The sequence below is a fragment of the Durio zibethinus genome, chromosome 18, assembly GCF_047325235.1.
Source record: "Durio zibethinus cultivar Kanyao isolate XHJ-2024 chromosome 18, ASM4732523v1, whole genome shotgun sequence".
Lineage (NCBI taxonomy): Eukaryota > Viridiplantae > Streptophyta > Magnoliopsida > Malvales > Malvaceae > Durio > Durio zibethinus.
This window is the reverse complement of record NC_143179.1, coordinates 18,937,642-18,962,543: the sequence shown is the minus strand read 5'-3', so window position 1 is coordinate 18,962,543 and position 24,902 is coordinate 18,937,642. Positions and strand designations below refer to the sequence as shown.

Genomic DNA, 24,902 nt, shown 5'->3' with positions numbered 1-24,902 from the left:
AGTTGCTGGAGCAGGGCAAGAGAGGAGGAGAGAGCTAAAAAAAAAAGGGGGGAGGAAGCTTCTGAAAAAAAAAAAAAAGGAAAGAAAAAAAAAAGGGAGAGAAACCAAGAGAAAATAGTAAGGTTGCAAAGGTGAGCAGCCATTTAAGGGCGCTTATTTCCTACTTCTATTCTTTATTTTCATGCCATCTTGCACTCCCCATAATCTGCTCTACAAAGTTTTTTTCATGTGTTCCTTGTATGTTTTGTGTTTGCTATTTTTTGATAAAGTTTCAAGCTGTGTTTGATTTATGTTTCTGTTTTATTTTGTTCTTGCAAAAGAGATGAAGTTCTGATTTTTTGGTTTGGCCGAATGCTCCCTGTCTCTTCCAATGGCAGCTGCAGCAATCGGCTTCATCCCATAAAGTCTTGCCAAATCCTTTTCTCTTCCATCTTTCATGGTCATCCTTTGGTTAGTATGAGTTGAAAAGAAAAAAAGAAAAAAGAGAGACCTGGAAAGCTGCCGCCAAACCGTGCTGCTTAGCTTCCATAAGCAGTCACGGTTTGGATGTTTTTATGTATACAGTCCATCCCATTTTGACGTGGAAAGAAGGCTTTAACCGAAGGTGGTTTCTAAAGTAAGGAGGTAAGTTGTTAGAGGGTGAAGAAATGTCTAAAACTTTGAATTTTTCTTTTTTTTCCAGCTCTTAGTTTCACGTGTGGGTTCTGGTACAAGCCATGAAGTTTCAAGCTGCATGTCTTAAAGCTCCATCATTCATATGTTTGCTGCCTTATGTGTTTAAAGAGACTTAAAGTTTCAACATGTCCCTTGCTTATGGTTTATTTTCCATGCATCTACTTGTAGGAAAGCTTACGCCATGTTGATTTGTTTTACTAGTTTGTGCCATCTAGTTTCGGTTCTTGTTGTCCTTGTTATCAAAGCTGAGTGTCTCTTAACTGTTTCATATCGATTGGTTTTTTTTTTTTTTTTTAAATGAAATAGAAAAGATGTCATATGTAGGTAGTGTCTCAAGGAAGGTAGGGTGGTAATGGGTGTACTTGGGAGACCTTGATGGTGTCACTGTTTTCTCTTCTTGGTTTGTAGTCATTGTATGAGGCGTTGCTTGCTGCATGTAGGTTGCTTGTGTTCTTTCATTATAAAGAAATAGTGTCAAAAAAAGAAAGCCACATATGAAGAAGAAACAAAGGCCATGGCGAGGGGACCATTGTGGCTTTCTTTATTTCTTCTTTGCATTTTTAATGGATTGGTTTAAAATGGAATACTAACACCATTTAGGCAGTAAAAAGGGATGACGTGGGACCATAGTAATGGATCTCATATATTTCTTTTAATCTTGATATGAATATAATAATAAAAATAAAGTAGTAACTTTCTTTATTTAGAATATTGTGATAAGTAAATTTTTAAAATATAAAATATAAAATATGTTTTTAATAAAGTTTATTTATTTTTATGTGTGTTTGATTTTAATTATATTTTATAATTTATTTATGATTGTTTAAATTCAATTACAAGTTTAATTTTATGTATTGTTAATTCTTTTATTGTTTACATTCTCATTCTTATTTTAATTTAATATCTCATGTTTAAATTCATGGTTGATATATTATTCATGTATATAATAAGGATTTAATAATGATATTTTAGAGAATCTGAGTAGTGATTCTGTAATAATATTTAGGTGATGATATTTTTCTAAAAATATAATAGCTTTCCCGGGCATGATGTCTACTGCATGATTCTAAAAAATATAATATATTATTTTTTACAATTTAAGACTAACGTCGTTATGATTAGTTCCAGCACCATGAACACAAGGTTGTTTTTTTGGATTCTTGGCATGATGTTAACACAAGTCATTGGCGTTGGGGTTAATATCTTATACAAGGTGTCTTATAACGTCGGTTTTAGTTTACGAATTTTGGTGGTATATCAATTCATCGTCGCCACAATATGTATACTCCCCTTTGCATTGATAGTTGACAGGTACGTTTTTAAAAACTAAATTTATATGTTTTTTAAATGTGAAATAAATAATATATTGATTCATAATTTGCGTATGAATTTAAAAAAAAAATTTTTTTTGCAGGAGTACAAGGCCCGCATTGACATGGAGGATAGCTGGTTTAGGCATCTTAGCTGGAGTTTTTGGGTATGCACTTTATTTTTTAAAATTTAATTTTCTATTTAAAACCTAATTATCTATTGATTAATTTAAATTTTGTTTCGTGGAATCAAGGGGAGCACTAGGGCAGAATATATTTGCAGCCAGCTTTGCTTTTGCTTCTGTGACATACTTGGCAGCAATTTCAAATCTATCTCTTGCCGTCACTTACATGCTGGCAATCGTTTTCAGGTATTGGAAATTTTGAAAAAAAAAAAAAAAAAAAGCAAAGTTTGGATCTAAGGATATTTACTTGTTTTCTTAGGATGGAGACTTTCACTTTAGCCACTTGGCCTGGTAAGTTTAAGTTGATTGGCACCGTCATTAGCATCACAGGTGCCATGATTATTAGCTTCTACAGTGGACCAAACATCCATCTATGGTCCACTTCTGTGGATTTATTACAGCATCATGGGATAGCAGCTTTAACCCAAGTGCAAAGGCCAGTATATGGGATCATGTTAGCTTTCAGCAGTTGTGTTTGTTTTGCGATCTTTCTTACCATATTGGTATGCATATATTTGAATTTTAATATAAACTATATTAAAATAAAATATAAATTATTAACAATTAGTTTTTTCCCTTTGTTTTAACTAGACGATGATGAGCAGGACATACTCCTACCCAGTTTTCTCTTCTTTATTGTTTATGTGTAGTAGTAGCACTGTACTCTCCACTATATATGCTATCTCTATAGAGAGGGATTGGTCTGCTTGGTACTTGGCGCAGGATGCTAGCGCCATAACTTACTCGGTAATTACTTACTAATTTTATTTTGTTTTTTTTTTCTTAATTTTGTAGATATATAAAATTATCTATTACATTTCTTAATATGCTTTTATATCTTATATTTGAAATAAGAAAAAACTTTTAACTACAGTGATAGGGTTAGGAGGAGAAAACAAAAAGAGATAGAAATACTAAGCTTTAGTTTACAAACAAGTTTTAGAAGTTAAAAGTAAATGATATTTTTTTACCGCTAAATTTATTCTTTCATTTAATAAAATGGATAGGGCATCCTTGCATCTGGATTGTCAGTAATGCTTGCAACATGGTGCGCACGACAACAAGGACCAGTTTTTGTCTTCGCGACTTCTCCTTTAGCCCTCATCTTTACAGCACTCATGGGCCCTACTTTACTACACGAGGAGATTCACCTAGGGAGGTATCTAATAACTTTCTTTCAACTTTTTTGATCAAATAACATTATCATATATTCCACTAATTTTGGGGTGTTTTTTTGTTCAAAATTAACAGCGTTATAGGTGGATTACTAATTATTATTGGAACATATGCCACGTTGTGGGGGAAGAGTGCTGAGACACAGTCGAGAAGAGATGATCTTGCAATCCAGACTGTTCAAGTACAATTAAGAAGAGATGATCCTGATATCGAGAGTGTTGAGACACAATTAAGAAGAGATCATCCTGATCTTGAGCGCGTTGAGATACAGTTAAGTGAAGAAGATCTTGATCTTGAGGGTGCTAAGTAGATAGATCTTGATGTCAAGCCTATAAATAAGTGATGAGTGTGTGTACAAGTTGAATTAGACATTGTTCTATCCAAAGGCAAACAATACATTCGATTGAAATTTAATAATTTTAAATTATAAAAATAAATTAAAAATAAAAATAATTTAAACAAATATTAATCATATAGTTTATATGTTTGTCAAGCTCAATTTTGCTCAAAATTTTGGGCTTTAAAATTTTTTCAAGCCTAATCTAAATTAAAAAAATAAATCCCATTAAACTCAATTTATATAATAAAAAATTAAAAAAATATGCTTAAATTAAGTTTAATAGAATTATATTCAATTCACGTATTTATATAAATTAAAAATAAAAATTATATAAAAGTTAAAATTAATAAAATATATATAAATCTTATTTTAATTTATATATATATGAATTAATTTATATATAATTCACATATACATAAAAATAAAAAATGTATATATATAAATTTGGACTAGGTCGAACTAAGTTCAAGTTTTAAATTTTTTGTCTAAAGTTCAGCTTAAAATTTAAACGGGCTTAAAATTGTTCCTAAATCTATTTAACAAGTTTTAATTTTTTATTCAAACTCTCTCAAAATTGAAACCTATGGATTTAATACATTTATAAACTTTAAATTCAATAATTTTGAAACATGAAAAAAATCTTTTCTTTATTTTTGAACCCAAACCTAATGTTAGAACTTCTCGTCATATTATTTTTAAGTGAACTCTCGTATTGTTTATGACGGACAAACGTGAATTTATCTACGTAATATTTTCATAACTTTCTAAGCAAAGTAAATGAAATCAGCCTCAAACCCACGGTTAGACTGCAGAGCATCTTCAGGAAAAGAGTTTATTTTATAACTTTTTTTTTTATTTTGTAAAAAAAAATAGTGAAAAATTATTTTTCATTTTAATAAAAGTTAAGAATCAAAATAATATTTAGTAAATAATTTTTATTAGTTGTACTTAAATGATATTCATTTGATTAATTTTTTTTACCTTTTATAAGAATAATAAACAAAAATAATTTTATTATTAAAAAATAATCTTGACTTAAAAAAAATAAAAAACGAAAAGTATCGTCTAAACATTTAATAATAACTGTCACCCTCACTGTTGATAATCTTTATTTTTTCCACTAAAAAGGCAAAGCCATAAAAATACTAGGAGCCATTCTTTTAAAAAGCAAAAAAAAAAAAAAAAAAAATCCAAAAAACAAATTGTTTAAAAAAAAGAAAAATCAATGAACACTACTCAATTTGCAAATTTGGTGTCTCCACCCAAGAATTTTTCGCCTTTGTTTCTTCTATTTGTGCCACCATCGCTTTTTATTCAGCTCCTGCATCTGCTTCATGTGCCAGTGACCTCTCCGATTTCCATTATTTCTTGTCGTAAATCTTCTTTCCAGGTATGTTTGGTTAATCTGTCGAAGCTTATTTGCTTTTTTTTTTCTTTTAATTTTTAAAGTTTTGATGATTGTTTGCCTAAATCAGCTACTCACCATAGCAACTCAAATCAATTCCATCATTGCCATTACTCTAATGAGAAAAATTCTTGATTTCGCCTTTAAATGCCTTTTTCTCTTTCTCATTTTAAAAAATCTAGGGTTAGAAGTATCAATCTTTCAAAGCTTAACAACACATTGGTTATATTCTACTAATTTTCTGTTATCTTTTTAGTTTGTATTCTTTTAACAACTTAAGATTATGCGTAGATAATTTTCCAAAACCCCGACGGCGATGTCACCATCAGTTAACTCATTTCCAACTCTTTTGTTTTGTGTTTTTTTTTTTTTTTCTAATTTTTGCTTGATCATTAAGTTCCTGGTTACTCGATTAGGTTTTAAAAAATTATTTTTGATTAATGTTCTATTTGGCTTGGAGCTTCGAAAGAAGAAGTTAGTTAGAATAAGCTATTTGTGAAGATAAATGTAGGTTTTATTGGTAATTTCAGGATTTATAGTTTCTTTATTAAACTTAAAAGTCTTCAATTGGAAACTTTGGTTTAGTTAAAATTTTGCTGACTTAATGTTTGAGGAAAACGCATCTTGAAATTTATATTTCTGTACTTCGATTTGTTAGTGAAATCATACACTAGATCGTGTTCAAAGTTTCCTGACTTGTTTTTTGGATGTTGTCAGCAAATGATGGAGCGACGATATTGGAGCAAATCGATGTTGACAATCAAATTGCCAAATTGATGGTTGAACTATCCCGAAGTCCAGATTATGAAATTGGTGATGGGACGATTGGTGTTGTTGTCATGGCTGGATACTTTTAGAGCAGGCAGAGTGGCTATTAGAACGTGGGATTCATCCCATCCAGATTGCAGAGGGTTATGAAATGGCTTCTAGAATAGCTATTGAGCATTTCAATGGTTGGGTTGTTAAAATATTAATCATACTTAAAGCTATAAAACTACATCAAACCAATTGATTTTACACCTATATAAAATATTATATATTATTATATAATGATCATTTATTTATATTTGTATGTTTATAAAATAAAAAATTAACTGTGCATCGTGCATGTTACAAGCTAGTTAAATTGAATTCTTGAATCTAATTCACTCTTACCGCTTCAAAATCATGAAACTTTGTAGAATTGGGTTTTTCAGCATTAGTTAGTTTTTTTTTTTTGGTTGAATTTTACGATTAGAGGTATTAATGAGTTGGGTCGGATTGGGTTTAGGCTGAGTTCATATTTGATTTTAATATCTTATATGTTTGTTTAAGTCCGACCCAATTTGAAATTTTAGGCTTTAAAATTTTTTCAAGCCTGATTCAAATTAAAAAAAAATATTTTTGAACGCACCCATTAAACTTAATTTATATACTAAAATATTAAAAATATATAATTCAATTAAATTTAATGAGATTATATTTAATTCATATATATAAATTAAAATAAATATTATATAAAAGTAAAAATTAAGTTTAATAAAAAATATATATAATTTTTATTTTTAAATTTTATAAATACGTGAATTAATATATAATTCACATTTATATAAAAATAAAAAACTTATATATATGTAAATTACGGTTGGATCGAGTGGGCTTGGGCTTAAAATTTTTTTGTCCAAGACCTGATTTAGAATTTAAATGGGTTTAAAAATTATATTTAAACTTGTTTAAAGAGTTTTTATTTTTTGTTCAAACCCTCTAAAAAATTGAACGAGTTTTTGGATTTAGGCGTATAGCTTGACCTTTAAATAGATTTACTTAGGATGTTGCCATGTGAATTTATGTGGCACAAATTTCTAAAGTGAGAATGTAGGTTTTAATGGCGGATCCATAATTTTTCTAAAGGTGTCTATTTATAATATATAAAATAATTATTAATAAATTTATCAATTTTATGGTGTTTTAGGAAAAAAAAATTTTTTATCTTTTTTTTCCATCTTTGGAAGTATTCAAAGAAAAGTTTCGAAGTGTTCAGTGAAAATTTTTTCTTTAAATTTTATTATTTTTCAATTTTATGAAGTGTCTATGGACATCCTCCCACTAAAAATGGAACCGCAACTGATATATTTCACAATCATGTGTTCACATGTTAATCACAACATGTATATTGTAAATGATCTTGCTTCGTTAAAGATGAGAGAATTGAACAACTTTTTTTTTTAAGATTGGATTTCTGTCAAAATATCAAGAAGATTCTTTTTAATTTTTTTGAAGGACTACCCATGAATAAGCAGGTTTTATTAATTTAAATTGTGTTGATTGAGCCTATTCATGACTGAAGTTTGTTCTATAGAGTTGCTTGGATATTGCATATTTTACAAGTCTGGATTTTGCTTGGAGTTGGAAACCCTGAAATCATTATAAAAAACTGCAGTGATGGATACGTTGACTAGCAATTTATGATTGAAGAAACTTCTGAATCTCCTTAGGTTTTGGCATCATGAAAAATATTTCACAAGCTGGTAGCATGGTAGCAATTTTCAAAAGCTGGTAGCATCACGAGGCATTGATTCTATATTTGTGAGTTGATCATTTCAGAAATTAGATAATTTTAAGTGGAGGGAATTGTTATTTCAGAAATCATGTTGTATTAAATTTCTTTTTTTTAAGTAATTTCCATTTAGTTGGAAAAAAAAAAAAGAGATACACACATACATATATATAATCATAGATTTATCAAAGTTTTAATGAGTTGAAAAATGGAAGAATCGGATAATATTACCTAATTTTTAAAATAAAATTTAATAATATTCCAATTAAAGAAATAAGATTGCAAAGTACTTTAGTTTAGTTTAGGGAAAAACTCTAACATATGCAGAAGGAAAAATATTTTTAAATTTAATTTTAATCCAAAATATATTTAAACATATTAAAATAATGATATTTTAACTATTTTTTAATTTGATATTATTTTTAAAATAATTTTTTAAGATTGTTTCAATCATGAATTTGACTTAGCTTAAATACCTTAATTTGAGAAATAAGATTAGAATCAATCTATTTTAGGAATTAAAAATTTAAAAATACTTTAATTTAGAAAAAAATCCCATATTTTTGAACCCAAATCTATTGGAGTTTATTCTTTAACTAAAATAGTGTAAAATCTTTATTCTGATTTAAATTTTATACTTAAATAAAGGTATTTTAATCTAGTTGGATTCCATGTCCCTCTCGAAGTTGGCGAAAACAATATGAGAATAGGATGGAAAGAAGAAAAGGGCGTTGTTTCCGTTCACTGACTTCAGGACTGCAACTCCGCGACTTCTCTAGTTCCATTGTTTCTTTGGGTGTAATGGGGAGTTAAATGGGGAGTTAAGGGACCCACACCTCCGAGCAGGAAACATGTTGGTAAAGCCAGCTGCAATACAAAGCGGATATCCTACTTTAATTCTATCAGATTTGCTAGGCAACTCAACAGAAAATAAAGAATATGTTAAGAACATATCAAACGATGATCAAGAACAAAATTGAAAAACCCAAAAAAAATTTCTAACTTAGTTCATCTTAAAATGGGCAAAGTCCCAACAAAATTCTATTTTCATAGTCCAAATTATAGAAGAAAGGAAAATTAAGAAAAAAAAAGGGGTTGCCTTTTTTTCTATTTACTTGATAAAAATGATAATAATGAAACTTACAAAGAAGTGAACTGCAACTTTGAATGCGCTGTAGTGAATTTGATTATTATGTAAAATTTGATTTTGAAGGAATATGAATTTAAGTAAATATGTTTTAAGATTTTGAGAATAAAAATATATTTTGCTAAAAAAAAAAAGAAATCAAAAGAAATTGCTTTGAATGTGATGCAATAAGATTTGCCGTAAGTTTTGTTGCGTTTTAGCTACAGGAAAGAAAAAGAATGGAAATTACTTTTACATCATTTAACGAAAGATGTTGATATGAAGCTGATATAAAATTTAATTAGATCAAAGTAATTTTGTTTAAAAATAAATTTTAAATATATTTTATTTGGAGAATTGAATTTGAAATTACCATAATAAAAGAAAAAAACTAAAACCTAATGGTTGAATTTCTCCTTGCATTATTAATATGAAACTGATATAAAATTTAATTAGATCAAAGTAATTTTTTTTAAAAATAAAATTTAAATATATTATATTTGGAGAATTAAATTCGAAATTACCTTAATTAAAGATAAAAGCTGAAACCTAATCCTCGAATTTCTCTTCGTATTGTTGATGAAGGGCAAATATGAACATAAATGTAATAAAAAAAATAAAATATGATAGGTCATTGCACTACAAAAAAACAAAGATTTGGTAACTTTTTTGGTAGCATTTTCAAGCGCTGTCATGCTTTTATAAATTTAGAAGCTTTTTCTTTTTTTTTTTTTTGGTGTATGGGAAGTAATATGAAGATAGTCTATTAATTCATTTCTGGCTAAATATTTGAAGTCAATGGAAAAAAAAGACATGGATAACATATTCGGAACAAACAAAATCATGTGCATTGAAAACAACCTTTGCGGTGACTTTGCCATAAACTATACCTACACTACAAAGCTAGCAAAGAAAACGAGTGAAATGGGATGGCTTTTCGCCCATATCAACACAAACACAGACAATAAATGCAAATTTCATGATTTTTAATTTCTTTACTATTGACCTTTTCTTGACCTTTTTCAATGCTAATAATGAAACTTTTTAGCAATCTTTGGCTTTTTAATAAAAAATTTATATATTTCACTAATAAAATTTATTATAAAATTTTTTTTTTCAAAAAGAAGAACATCTCCAAAAATTAAATTGACACTGAAATTAGCAAGATACGTGCTGGGTCAAATCCTATCAACAACTATGTTAAGAGATGGAAATGAGATTGGCATTTCAGCCTACCTCCTTTGTTAAATATAAAAGTTGACAATTCAACTTAAAATCAAGGTTAAAATTCTACTTTTAACTTCCTTTTTACAATTTAAAAATTTTATTGCCTTTACGATGACAATTTAATCTTTTGTAGTATGCAAATTGTAATAATTATTAGTCCATTAAACTTATTTTTAACTAGTTTTAAATTCGTATGATGCATAAAAATATATTCACATATCAGTAAATCTTATGTAAATATAAATTATTTAAAATGATAATATAAGCTATGGAGTTTATGAACAACTCATAACTTCTATAATTATTTTTATTCAAATTTATATATTTCAATATAATAAAAAAATTAATTACATATTGAATATATTTATGCAATTATCATCAGTTCTAAAGAAAACTCAAACTATAATTTATTAAATCCAAAAAATCTCTAAACAAAAACAATAATATTTTCGATTTCAAGAAATTGAAAATTTCATATTTAAAATCAATCTAAAATACAAACTTTTTTCATGGGAGATTTTTTCATAAGTTATTGTTGAAGCAAAGATACAGAAATTCTTTCTCTAAGTATTTCTTGTTATCTTTGAAGTAGGTGTTATTTTACTTTATTAGCCAATAGATTTCATAGATAGAGGTGAAGAGATAGATAAAACAGCAATCTATGATTTGACAACAGTTGAGTTATAATCTAGACTATATAACTTTATAACAAATATAATCATTATAATAAGTTTATGCTTATCTCTTTTGACATTTAAACTTAGAATCATAATCATACTTCTTATTCACTATAAGTTTGATACTACTTATCTCAAGATTATATTTGGTTGCTCTCGTCTTGAACACTCAAATTTTATCTCAGAGATCTTCAAATATCTCTTGGATTTTATAATCTCCATTTTCCTAAATCATAAGTATAAATATGTCATTCGATTAATTTGAATATTAAATAATATTAAAATATTTTTTAACTCAATATCTTAGCAAATATTTCATAAAGATCATCGATATCTCTATTAATTAAATTCTTAGCTTTTGTATTGAACTGTATGAATATCGCCTTTTTTAGAATTATCATATGCCTCAATATTCAACTTGTACCTAAAAAAATACAAAATTATACAATTATAATATAATATAATAATTTAAAATACTTTTATTATCATTATGGAATAATAAATTTTTTATGTATCAAATATAAAAAATATAAATACAAATTACCTTGGAGTTGGATTAGGAGCATTAACCTAGCAGGAATAATAATGAAATTTTCCATCAATTTCATATAGTTTCTTACATGACATATAGTACCAACCAAAAGTGAAATCAACTTTTATTATAGTGACACCACTGGTGAAAGACTTTTCCCATATATTCCCAATTATCTTTAAACTAATTATCAACAAAAAAAATATTTAAAAAAGAAAGCTAATATAATAGTTAAAGAAATATAAAAAGCACTAATTTAGACAATTTAGATTTCAAAAAGAGATAAAACTTTTATCTTTTATATATTTATATTAATTATTAGGTATTAGATTGGATATACGATTTTAAGATAAAACATTTCATGCTTTTTTGTGTATTCGATTGCTTATTCATGCTTATTTTGTTTTCATTGTTGTTTTTTTTAATCTTTTACTAAGGGATTCCTATTTTTTTAAAAGATAATATTATTACCGATATAATATGCATGAATTTGCTTGCTGTTAGAAGAACACAACCTTTTTTTTTTTTTGTTTAAAGAAAAAAAATAAAACCTATTAGAAACCTAAAGAGAAAATAAAAGAGCATGTACTATAAAATAAATAGCTTTATTCTCTTCATTCATTTTTTTTATTAATAAAAGTGAATGTTAAGAAAGATCATACAAAATAACGAAAAACAGAATCAAGAATCCCAATTATAGATCAGAATCCATGAATTGTCTTTGTTGTTCTTTAGATATAACCCATCATCTTCTGCTTTCCAAAAACACTCCTTGAAATCACACTTATCAAGCAATTCGCGATTGACCCAATATACATCGAAACGTCCATGGTGATTTGCCCAACTCATGTTGCACCAAAAAAGTGTCGTTCCCCCAAAGTTAGCCTCAAATGTCCAATACCATTCTTTGGACATTTGGATTAGGTGCACACCTAAATCGTCATCTTTGGATTGGCAATGTATAGTCAATTCGTTGTCGCTCAACCCATTGATGATGTGAACATAACATCTCTTTCCGGCATGAGCAAGACTGATTTGGCTTAAGGCAATGGCTACTACAAGTAGGATGGCCATGAATTTGTTGGAAATGCCCATTTCTCTGATTTCTTTGCTGTTTTTATGTTAGAGTTTCTTGTTACTTCTTCATTTTATAGTTGAAGAATTAATTCTTGATGCAAGTATTAGCTCATATTAGAGTATATTTTGGATAGAGTATATTTTGCAAAGTGAATTAAGTCATATATGGAAATTAACATTGTGAATAAATTAGTTCTTATCTTCGAAATATCATAAATTTATTAAAAAACTTTTAATATTTTATTGTATCCAAATAAATTCTTATATTTTGATTTGAGTCATTATATTAATATATTTTTATTTGCTTACGTCAGCATTATATAATATTTCTAAAACTTTAACAATTATTACTTTATTACTTTATTATTAATTATTTTACTTTATTAGCCAATAGATTTCATAGATAGAGGTTAAGAGATAGATAAAACAGCAATCTATGATTTGACAATAGTTGAGTTATAATCTAGACTACATAACTTTATAACAAATATAATCATTATAATAAGTTTATGCTTATCTCTTTTGACATTTAAACTTAGAATCATAATCATAATCATAATCAAAATCACAAGTATGACATAATCATACTTTTGACATTTAACAAATATAATCATACTTCAATAGCCTAGTATCTCAAATAAATAAGAAGCAAATGCAACCTGCTCTAAAGTAAATCAGATCCTAGTAAAACTTTTTTCAGACCATTTGAAGTTATATTCTGTTTCCCCATTAACCCAGTCCGGTGTCAGCAGCGATAACAATGGCACCCCAATAACACAAGGATTAACCGATGAAAGGAGAACTGGAAAGGGAAGGAGGAAGAGAAGTGGAAGGTTTAGAATTAGGTCAATAATACGATGAGCAAAAATGAAGCCAATATAATTTTCAAACTTGAAGTGCAACTCAGGGTAGACTCTTCTAAAATGTGCAGATGGCACATGATAAATAAATAACAAGACCAAAAGGAAAAAGGAAAGCAAAACAAAGATGCATAATGTGACAAGTCTCAAAGAGAAGAAGGAAAAGGTGAGTGCCGATTAATCAGAGATACAGTAATAGCTACGTGACAGAACATCCAAAGACATCATCGGTTTGAGCTATCTTTAATGCTCCAATTTGAAAACATGTATACAGCAGCACAGTAAACCTTAGGAGGATAAATAAATAAAATATTGATTTGAGCATAGGTAGAGGATGTTAATGTAAAAAAAAACAGTGAAAGGGTTAAAGTGGAGTTCTTTTTTGTGTTAAAGAACAACAATTTGCTACCTTAGGAAGGATTGCTAATGTTACTCTTTGTGTTGAATAAATGGACAAATAATTGACACATTTCATATCAGTAAAGAGAAAAGAGGGAAAGAGGGGAGGATTAAAAAAATTATTTGATGCCTCCAAATATATGACAATTGACAGTTTGAGCGTAGATTTTCCTTTCAGATTGAAGGAAACCCACCATTTCCTCCACATTGAATTAGTAAATTGCATATTGCACATTATTGGGTAATTGACTAAAGAGATGAAACATAGTATAAGACATGCAAGGTTTTGAACATTACATGAACAAAATTTGATGCAAATTGCCACTTCCTTTCCACGTATTTGTGCATGTGTTGGCTGCAGGTTTGCACATAAGCATATATAGACATATAAGGTGTAACCATAGAGATAAACATGAAATGAACTCTACTATACCAATCATGAGACAAAATTTGGCAGAAGAGGGGTCGAAGGAAGAGAAAGAGAAGATAAGGTCGACGGTGATAAATCGCAGCAGTTTCCCTGTTTAAGTGATTTAAGCATTCTCCTTTAGTATATCAACGACATGAAGTTGACAAAGTTTTAGCAAAACTAATGATGAATGCTAAAATATCAAACTGACAGTATAATTCAACAACGTCCATCGAAGTTTACAAGTAGAGTTATACCCCGCTGACAGCAACAGAGGTATAATTCTCGACAAGGCTGAGCCAAATCATTACGCACTCTTCAATCACAGGATGTAACAAAGAACCCTGATAGCCCCAGCAAAGCATAACAAAGTAATGCTCCTGTATTCAACAATCATTTTGTTAACTAACAGCAATAGAGACAGCACCCAAGCTGGGATAGTGAATATTTCATACAAGTAAAAATTATTAAAGCATGAAAACCGGATAAATACAAATTTTCTTCAAGCAATCTAGTCAAATTGACCCAGCAGTGTTTGGAAAATTTCAAAGAAAGAAATACACAACACGTTTTGGAAAATGACTAGGTGTCATGTAAAAGACCATGAAAACAACAGGCAATAAAATTTTGTTCACTTTGGTTCTTTAACCAACTTAGAGCAGAAAAGAAATTTTAGTGAAGAAAGCTTCACACCACGATCACTGATAGTAGCTTCCAAAAAGTAAGGTCATAAATGAAATTTGTAGTCTTTTATATATATGAAATTACTTTTTTATCACTAAAGACCTAACTGTGGCCTTTTCCACCACTTTGAGCTAAATTCTAAAAGATATTGCATAAACTTCCTAAATGCTTTTACAATTTTTTTTTTCATTTTCTCTGCAGTGAACTCAAAGTTTTCAGCATTATACATCACAAAGGGGACTCTAGTGCCTCAGCAATGCAATCTACAGATGCTTTAACATTGTGTTAAGATTCATTTTCAACATGACTTATATAAACTAGTAGATATCTTAGCCTTTCTTGACAAATGCTTTCTAATAAATGGAAGAATGTCTATTTGCTTTCACTTTCAACTTTCGCCAAAGGCTAAACTTTTTATATGGTTCAAGCCTTTTAAGCTTACTAACTTGTAGAACCTAATCGAAGTCTGAAAATTTCTTAAAGGCTAAAATTTTCAAGTTCAATATCTTGCTAATTCAAAATGCTTAGACTTTCACATTTAACATTTAACTTAGTCCAACCTATAAAGCTTTCTTTATTGGTTGATACTTAACCTATAAAACTTCTTTCCTTGATGAAAAACTTAACCTGCAGAGCTTTCTTGATTGAGATACTCAAAATTATAAAGCTTTCTATATTGGTTGAGATACCCAACCTATATAACTTCTTTCGATGGTTGAAAAACTCAATCGATAGAGCTTACCTTATCATTGCTAAGTTTAGTATTTACACATAGGGAACTACATAATTTTTTTTCTCAAACCGAGGGAACTTGATGGTTAATTCCGTAACAAAAGCATTCCAAAGTTTTCTAAGGGAAGCAACAATGTCCAATATAATAGAGTTTGTGAAATATTACTCAAGTTGCTTTGCTTTGTTGCAGTAATTAATAATTTTTTAAAAGAAATTTTCAAAACATTAACAATTGAGTTCGAAAAAATTTTTAACATGTATTTCGATTTACCTTTTCATTGATAACATTTTTAGTTTTATTTTAATTTTAACTTTTTGTTTATTTCTTATTAAAATTCTTTCTTCATCACTTTGTTGTCATCACACTAATTAAGTGTGATTTTTCTCATGACGAGTCTGATCTAATTTATAAATTATTATTGGTTTGATGTACTTGATATAATAATTATTTCATAGATAATTAATTATTTGATAGTACAAATTTAATCTCACTATAAAAAAATTAAAAAATATATTTTATTATCCTTCTTCTATTATTTTTTAACATTTTAATCGGCACGATAGAAAAGTTGAGAAAAAAGTTTTATGTAGAATAAGAAATCATTGAAATAAATTTTTATTATGGATAAATTGTAAGAAAATATATATATTCAGTTAAAATTTATATTATATTGTGTGATATTTTTCTCTATTTAATTTTGTCAGTGTTATATCAAATAAAAAAATATAAACAAAAAAAATAATATTTTAATATTAATGCCACTTATACAAATTCCTGACCATGCCACATTGCCACTTACTTTGTTGAGTATGTGATGCGAAATTCACGTGTTCATTTATTCACAGGTACTTAAGGTAATGCATTGGGTTTTCTTTAATGTGCATGTAATTTTAGTAATTTCTACTTCCTCTTTAGTTTTTAATTTTCTCTATTTTCTTTCTGTTTGAGCTGAGCTATTTATTTATATTTTTAGTAGTAGTCAATTAATTGTTTACTATTTATGAATATTTGTAGATTACGTTTTACAAAATCTTTGTTAATTGGGATCAAAAATCTTCAAAAGAATATTTTAATACATATTAATGCTACTATCTTTGATGGCACGTTACAGAAGAGCATATCTTTTATTTTAATGCATATTAATAGTAATGATAAAGAAAATAATTATCCTAATCGACCTATGATAACTTCATCTTAAATTCTGAATTTAAGCACCAATTAAACCTATAAACATCACTTGAATTTTTAAAATTAAGGGTGAATTTTTTGTAATTAATAAGATTGAAGCTGGAATCTTTTTTGTTTAACTGCCTATTAATTTACACTTAATTTTTCAAACTTTCAAGACAAGAAGGGTAATTTGCAAATTAATCTTATATCACATCCCTTAAGCTCAGTTAATGATATTCAGGCTTTTTAATCATAAGAGCTAGCTTAATGCACCATTGCGTGTGCCCTCAGCCAGCACCATATTCTAAGTTAAAAACTATATCCAAAATTAGAGAAAACGTAATTGTTACTAACGTAATCCTAAGAAAGACCTAAAAATACTTGCCAATTAAAGTGAACTCTAATTCGAAATTTTAAAGAAATTTCCAATAATGAACTCCATCCTAATTTGACTTTCTACAATTAGTTTCTTTGTTTTTTTTTTTTTAAATAAATTGTGATGTAGGACTTGATGTGACTTTGTTGATGTCCTTACAATATAATGAAGACTTTACAACGTAGATCCTTCATGGGCAGAATATTTTATAATTATTGAAACCTTGCACTTTCTATTTGGCCAGAAAATTTCTATTTTGGGATACCCATTTGCTTGAACAATCAACTTCATTTTTAGAATGTTTTCCCGCAAGAAAATTCTTATAATTTTCCCATGCTTGTTCTTATTAATTGTAGTTATAGTTTAATTCTTTAGGTTTAATGCTAATACAATGATTTTTGTAATTTGTTATTGCTGTTTAGTTTCGTAAATGCATTCATTATTTGGGTAATAATTGGGATTAAAGAGTTCATGCAGATAATTTATTAATTTTTTTTAAAATTTTACATTATTGATTTATGTGACGAAATATTTTAATTTATTATTTATTATTTTAATTTTGATTTACTTATTTTTAACTAAAAGTTTTATAAAGTTTACTTATAAAATTTCTTATAAATTTTTTTTCCAAACCAAGAGCATCTCCAAAAATTAAGTTACTGATGAGCTAGGTAAGATATGTGCTGAGTCAAATCCTATCGGCAGCTGTGACTTGTGATGAAAGATAAAAATGAGATTGGCATTTGAGCCTACCTCATTTGTTAAAAATAAAAGTTGAAAAATAAACTTAAAATCAAGATTAAAATTGTATTTTTAACTTCCTTTTTAACAATTTAAAAATTTTATTTCTTTTACGATAACAATTTAATCTTATATGGTATGCAAATCGTAATAATTATTCGTCCATTGAACTTATTTCTATTAAGGAAGAAATGGTAAAGGAATTGACGTTTCCAATTAATGCATGGAGTGTATGCTGCATGGAAGGCTGAAATGGGCCTATAACTCCTTCCGCACGCGGCTTCCCGTTAATGGGCCCTCATTGAGTAAGATGAAAATTTGGCATTCCTTGGGTCTGCCGAACAAAAAGAGAGGTGGAAGTTGCTGGAGCAGGGCAAGAGAGGAGGAGAGAGCTAAAAAAAAAAGGGGGGAGGAAGCTTCTGAAAAAAAAAAAAAAGGAAAGAAAAAAAAAAGGGAGAGAAACCAAGAGAAAATAGTAAGGTTGCAAAGGTGAGCAGCCATTTAAGGGCGCTTATTTCCTACTTCTATTCTTTATTTTCATGCCATCTTGCACTCCCCATAATCTGCTCTACAAAGTTTTTTTCATGTGTTCCTTGTATGTTTTGTGTTTGCTATTTTTTGATAAAGTTTCAAGCTGTGTTTGATTTATGTTTCTGTTTTATTTTGTTCTTGCAAAAGAGATGAAGTTCTGATTTTTTGGTTTGGCCGAATGCTCCCTGTCTCTTCCAATGGCAGCTGCAGCAATCGGCTTCATCCCATAAAGTCTTGCCAAATCCTTTTCTCTTCCATCTTTCATGGTCATCCTTTGGTTAGTATGAGTTGAAAAGAAAAAAAGAAAAAAGAGAGACCTGGAAAGCTGCCGCCAAACCGTGCTGCTTAGCTTCCATAAGCAGTCACGGTTTGGATGTTTTTATGTATACAGTCCATCCCATTTTGACGTGGAAAGAAGGCTTTAACCGAAGGTGGTTTCTAAAGTAAGGAGGTAAGTTGTTAGAGGGTGAAGAAATGTCTAAAACTTTGAATTTTTCTTTCTTTTCCAGCTCTTAGTTTCACGTGTGGGTTCTGGTACAAGCCATGAAGTTTCAAGCTGCATGTCTTAAAGCTCCATCATTCATATGTTTGCTGCCTTATGTGTTTAAAGAGACTTAAAGTTTCAACATGTCCCTTGCTTATGGTTTATTTTCCATGCATCTACTTGTAGGAAAGCTTACGCCATGTTGATTTGTTTTACTAGTTTGTGCCATCTAGTTTCGGTTCTTGTTGTCCTTGTTATCAAAGCTGAGTGTCTCTTAACTGTTTCATATCGATTGGTTTTTTTTTTTTTTTTTAAATGAAATAGAAAAGATGTCATATGTAGGTAGTGTCTCAAGGAAGGTAGGGTGGTAATGGGTGTACTTGGGAGACCTTGATGGTGTCACTGTTTTCTCTTCTTGGTTTGTAGTCATTGTATGAGGCGTTGCTTGCTGCATGTAGGTTGCTTGTGTTCTTTCATTATAAAGAAATAGTGTCAAAAAAAGAAAGCCACATATGAAGAAGAAACAAAGGCCATGGCGAGGGGACCATTGTGGCTTTCTTTATTTCTTCTTTGCATTTTTAATGGATTGGTTTAAAATGGAATACTAACACCATTTAGGCAGTAAAAAGGGATGACGTGGGACCATAGTAATGGATCTCATATATTTCTTTTAATCTTGATATGAATATAATAATAAAAATAAAGTAGTAACTTTCTTTATTTAGAATATTGTGATAAGTAAATTTTTAAAATATAAAATATAAAATATGTTTTTAATAAAGTTTATTTATTTTTATGTGTGTTTGATTTTAATTATATTTTATAATTTATTTATGATTGTTTAAATTCAATTACAAGTTTAATTTTATGTATTGTTAATTCTTTTATTGTTTACATTCTCATTCTTATTTTAATTTAATATCTCATGTTTAAATTCATGGTTGATATATTATTCATGTATATAATAAGGATTTAATAATGATATTTTAGAGAATCTGAGTAGTGATTCTGTAATAATATTTAGGTGATGATATTTTTCTAAAAATATAATAGCTTTCCCGGGCATGATGTCTACTGCATGATTCTAAAAAATATAATATATTATTTTTTACAATTTAAGACTAACGTCGTTATGATTAGTTCCAGCACCATGAACACAAGGTTGTTTTTTTGGATTCTTGGCATGATGTTAACACAAGTCATTGGCGTTGGGGTTAATATCTTATACAAGGTGTCTTATAACGTCGGTTTTAGTTTACGAATTTTGGTGGTATATCAATTCATCGTCGCCACAATATGTATACTCCCCTTTGCATTGATAGTTGACAGGTACGTTTTTAAAAACTAAATTTATATGTTTTTTAAATGTGAAATAAATAATATATTGATTCATAATTTGCGTATGAATTTAAAAAAAAAAATTTTTTTGCAGGAGTACAAGGCCCGCATTGACATGGAGGATAGCTGGTTTAGGCATCTTAGCTGGAGTTTTTGGGTATGCACTTTATTTTTTAAAATTTAATTTTCTATTTAAAACCTAATTATCTATTGATTAATTTAAATTTTGTTTCGTGGAATCAAGGGGAGCACTAGGGCAGAATATATTTGCAGCCAGCTTTGCTTTTGCTTCTGTGACATACTTGGCAGCAATTTCAAATCTATCTCTTGCCGTCACTTACATGCTGGCAATCGTTTTCAGGTATTGGAAATTTTGAAAAAAAAAAAAAAAAAAAGCAAAGTTTGGATCTAAGGATATTTACTTGTTTTCTTAGGATGGAGACTTTCACTTTAGCCACTTGGCCTGGTAAGTTTAAGTTGATTGGCACCGTCATTAGCATCACAGGTGCCATGATTATTAGCTTCTACAGTGGACCAAACATCCATCTATGGTCCACTTCTGTGGATTTATTACAGCATCATGGGATAGCAGCTTTAACCCAAGTGCAAAGGCCAGTATATGGGATCATGTTAGCTTTCAGCAGTTGTGTTTGTTTTGCGATCTTTCTTACCATATTGGTATGCATATATTTGAATTTTAATATAAACTATATTAAAATAAAATATAAATTATTAACAATTAGTTTTTTCCCTTTGTTTTAACTAGACGATGATGAGCAGGACATACTCCTACCCAGTTTTCTCTTCTTTATTGTTTATGTGTAGTAGTAGCACTGTACTCTCCACTATATATGCTATCTCTATAGAGAGGGATTGGTCTGCTTGGTACTTGGCGCAGGATGCTAGCGCCATAACTTACTCGGTAATTACTTACTAATTTTATTTTGTTTTTTTTTTCTTAATTTTGTAGATATATAAAATTATCTATTACATTTCTTAATATGCTTTTATATCTTATATTTGAAATAAGAAAAAACTTTTAACTACAGTGATAGGGTTAGGAGGAGAAAACAAAAAGAGATAGAAATACTAAGCTTTAGTTTACAAACAAGTTTTAGAAGTTAAAAGTAAATGATATTTTTTTACCGCTAAATTTATTCTTTCATTTAATAAAATGGATAGGGCATCCTTGCATCTGGATTGTCAGTAATGCTTGCAACATGCTGCGCACGACAACAAGGACCAGTTTTTGTCTTCGCGACTTCTCCTTTAGCCCTCATCTTTACAGCACTCATGGGCCCTACTTTACTACACGAGGAGATTCACCTAGGGAGGTATCTAATAACTTTCTTTCAACTTTTTTGATCAAATAACATTATCATATATTCCACTAATTTTGGGGTGTTTTTTTGTTCAAAATTAACAGCGTTATAGGTGGATTACTAATTATTATTGGAACATATGCCACGTTGTGGGGGAAGAGTGCTGAGACACAGTCGAGAAGAGATGATCTTGCAATTTTCAGACTGTTCAAGTACAATCAAGAAGAGATGATCCTGATATCGAGAGTGTTGAGACACAATTAAGAAGAGATCATCCTGATCTTGAGCGCGTTGAGATACAGTTAAGTGAAGAAGATCTTGATCTTGAGGGTGCTAAGTAGATAGATCTTGATGTCAAGCCTATAAATAAGTGATGAGTGTGTGTACAAGTTGAATTAGACATTGTTCTATCCAAAGGCAAACAATACATTCGATTGAAATTTAATAATTTTAAATTATAAAAATAAATTAAAAATAAAAATAATTTAAACAAATATTAATCATATAGTTTATATGTTTGTCAAGCTCAATTTTACTCAAAATTTTGGGCTTTAAAATTTTTTCAAGCCTAATCTAAATTAAAAAAATAAATCCCATTAAACTCAATTTATATAATAAAAAATTAAAAAAATATGCTTAAATTAAGTTTAATAGAATTATATTCAATTCACGTATTTATATAAATTAAAAATAAAAATTATATAAAAGTTAAAATTAATAAAATATATATAAATCTTATTTTAATTTATATATATATGAATTAATTTATATATAATTCACATATACATAAAAATAAAAAATGTATATATATAAATTTGGACTAGGTCGAACTAAGTTCAAGTTTTAAATTTTTTGTCTAAAGTTCAGCTTAAAATTTAAACGGGCTTAAAATTGTTCCTAAATCTATTTAACAAGTTTTAATTTTTTATTCAAACTCTCTCAAAATTGAAACCTATGGATTTAATACATTTATAAACTTTAAATTCAATAATTTTGAAACATGAAAAAAATCTTTTCTTTATTTTTGAACCCAAACCTAATGTTAGAACTTCTCGTCATATTATTTTTAAGTGAACTCTCGTATTGTTTATGACGGACAAACGTGAATTTATCTACGTAATATTTTCATAACTTTCTAAGCAAAGTAAATGAAATCAGCCTCAAACCCACGGTTAGACTGCAGAGCATCTTCAGGAAAAGAGTTTATTTTATAACTTTTTTTTTTATTTTGTAAAAAAAAATAGTGAAAAATTATTTTTCATTTTAATAAAAGTTAAGAATCAAAATAATATTTAGTAAATAATTTTTATTAGTTGTACTTAAATGATATTCATTTGATTAATTTTTTTTACCTTTTATAAGAATAATAAACAAAAATAATTTTATTATTAAAAAATAATCTTGACTTAAAAAAAATAAAAAACGAAAAGTATCGTCTAAACATTTAATAATAACTGTCACCCTCACTGTTGATAATCTTTATTTTTTCCACTAAAAAGGCAAAGCCATAAAAATACTAGGAGCCATTTTTTAAAAAGCAAAAAAAAAAAAAAAAAAAATCCAAAAAACAAATTGTTTAAAAAAAAGAAAAATCAATGAACACTACTCAATTTGCAAATTTGGTGTCTCCACCCAAGAATTTTTCGCCTTTGTTTCTTCTATTTGTGCCACCATCGCTTTTTATTCAGCTCCTGCATCTGCTTCATGTGCCAGTGACCTCTCCGATTTCCATTATTTCTTGTCGTAAATCTTCTTTCCAGGTATGTTTGGTTAATCTGTCGAAGCTTATTTGCTTTTTTTTTTCTTTTAATTTTTAAAGTTTTGATGATTGTTTGCCTAAATCAGCTACTCACCATAGCAACTCAAATCAATTCCATCATTGCCATTACTCTAATGAGAAAAATTCTTGATTTCGCCTTTAAATGCCTTTTTCTCTTTCTCATTTTAAAAAATCTAGGGTTAGAAGTATCAATCTTTCAAAGCTTAACAACACATTGGTTATATTCTACTAATTTTCTGTTATCTTTTTAGTTTGTATTCTTTTAACAACTTAAGATTATGCGTAGATAATTTTCCAAAACCCCGACGGCGATGTCACCATCAGTTAACTCATTTCCAACTCTTTTGTTTTGTGTTTTTTTTTTTTTTTCTAATTTTTGCTTGATCATTAAGTTCCTGGTTACTCGATTAGGTTTTAAAAAATTATTTTTGATTAATGTTCTATTTGGCTTGGAGCTTCGAAAGAAGAAGTTAGTTAGAATAAGCTATTTGTGAAGATAAATGTAGGTTTTATTGGTAATTTCAGGATTTATAGTTTCTTTATTAAACTTAAAAGTCTTCAATTGGAAACTTTGGTTTAGTTAAAATTTTGCTGACTTAATGTTTGAGGAAAACGCATCTTGAAATTTATATTTCTGTACTTCGATTTGTTAGTGAAATCATACACTAGATCGTGTTCAAAGTTTCCTGACTTGTTTTTTGGATGTTGTCAGCAAATGATGGAGCGACGATATTGGAGCAAATCGATGTTGACAATCAAATTGCCAAATTGATGGTTGAACTATCCCGAAGTCCAGATTATGAAATTGGTGATGGGACGATTGGTGTTGTTGTCATGGCTGGATACTTTTAGAGCAGGCAGAGTGGCTATTAGAACGTGGGATTCATCCCATCCAGATTGCAGAGGGTTATGAAATGGCTTCTAGAATAGCTATTGAGCATTTCAATGGTTGGGTTGTTAAAATATTAATCATACTTAAAGCTATAAAACTACATCAAACCAATTGATTTTACACCTATATAAAATATTATATATTATTATATAATGATCATTTATTTATATTTGTATGTTTATAAAATAAAAAATTAACTGTGCATCGTGCATGTTACAAGCTAGTTAAATTGAATTCTTGAATCTAATTCACTCTTACCGCTTCAAAATCATGAAACTTTGTAGAATTGGGTTTTTCAGCATTAGTTAGTTTTTTTTTTTTGGTTGAATTTTACGATTAGAGGTATTAATGAGTTGGGTCGGATTGGGTTTAGGCTGAGTTCATATTTGATTTTAATATCTTATATGTTTGTTTAAGTCCGACCCAATTTGAAATTTTAGGCTTTAAAATTTTTTCAAGCCTGATTCAAATTAAAAAAAAATATTTTTGAACGCACCCATTAAACTTAATTTATATACTAAAATATTAAAAATATATAATTCAATTAAATTTAATGAGATTATATTTAATTCATATATATAAATTAAAATAAATATTATATAAAAGTAAAAATTAAGTTTAATAAAAAATATATATAATTTTTATTTTTAAATTTTATAAATACGTGAATTAATATATAATTCACATTTATATAAAAATAAAAAACTTATATATATGTAAATTACGGTTGGATCGAGTGGGCTTGGGCTTAAAATTTTTTTGTCCAAGACCTGATTTAGAATTTAAATGGGTTTAAAAATTATATTTAAACTTGTTTAAAGAGTTTTTATTTTTTGTTCAAACCCTCTAAAAAATTGAACGAGTTTTTGGATTTAGGCGTATAGCTTGACCTTTAAATAGATTTACTTAGGATGTTG

The 24,902-nt window shown here is 28.4% G+C and overlaps 3 protein-coding genes across 3 annotated transcripts; 2 read left to right on the top strand and 1 right to left on the bottom strand.

Moving 5' to 3' along the window:
- Nucleotides 1-1,843: 1,843 nt before the first annotated feature.
- On the top strand, nt 1,844-5,948 carry LOC149513831 (WAT1-related protein At1g25270-like). The gene is made up of 8 exons (XM_089748136.1): nt 1,844-1,986; nt 2,090-2,152; nt 2,240-2,356; nt 2,430-2,673; nt 2,762-2,917; nt 3,178-3,329; nt 3,422-3,645; nt 5,809-5,948. The coding sequence occupies exons 1-8, from the start codon at nt 1,844-1,846 to the stop codon at nt 5,946-5,948; spliced, it is 1,239 nt and encodes a 412-aa protein (XP_089604262.1).
- A 5,922-nt stretch (nt 5,949-11,870) lies between these two features.
- Nucleotides 11,871-12,284, bottom strand: LOC149513830 (S-protein homolog 1-like). Its single transcript, XM_089748135.1, has one exon. It carries the CDS (start codon nt 12,282-12,284, stop codon nt 11,871-11,873), a length of 414 nt encoding a protein of 137 aa, XP_089604261.1.
- A 7,555-nt stretch (nt 12,285-19,839) lies between these two features.
- On the top strand, nt 19,840-23,945 carry LOC149513829 (WAT1-related protein At1g25270-like). The gene is made up of 8 exons (XM_089748133.1): nt 19,840-19,982; nt 20,086-20,148; nt 20,236-20,352; nt 20,426-20,669; nt 20,758-20,913; nt 21,174-21,325; nt 21,537-21,643; nt 23,806-23,945. Exons 1-8 carry the CDS (start codon nt 19,840-19,842, stop codon nt 23,943-23,945), a joined length of 1,122 nt encoding a protein of 373 aa, XP_089604259.1.
- Nucleotides 23,946-24,902: the final 957 nt, after the last annotated feature.

Coding starts and splice junctions, on each gene's coding strand:
- LOC149513829 (XM_089748133.1), top strand. CDS start 19,840: ATGTTAACACAAGTCATTGGCGTTGGGGTTAATATCTTATACAAGGTG. Junction 20,914..21,173: donor CTAGCGCCATAACTTACTCG/GTAATTACTTAC, acceptor TAAAATGGATAG/GGCATCCTTGCATCTGGATT. Junction 21,326..21,536: donor GAGGAGATTCACCTAGGGAG/GTATCTAATAAC, acceptor AGTACAATCAAG/AAGAGATGATCCTGATATCG.
- LOC149513831 (XM_089748136.1), top strand. CDS start 1,844: ATGTTAACACAAGTCATTGGCGTTGGGGTTAATATCTTATACAAGGTG. Junction 3,330..3,421: donor GAGGAGATTCACCTAGGGAG/GTATCTAATAAC, acceptor CAAAATTAACAG/CGTTATAGGTGGATTACTAA. Junction 3,646..5,808: donor AGAAGATCTTGATCTTGAGG/GTGCTAAGTAGA, acceptor GGATGTTGTCAG/CAAATGATGGAGCGACGATA.
- LOC149513830 (XM_089748135.1), bottom strand. CDS start 12,284: ATGGGCATTTCCAACAAATTCATGGCCATCCTACTTGTAGTAGCCATT.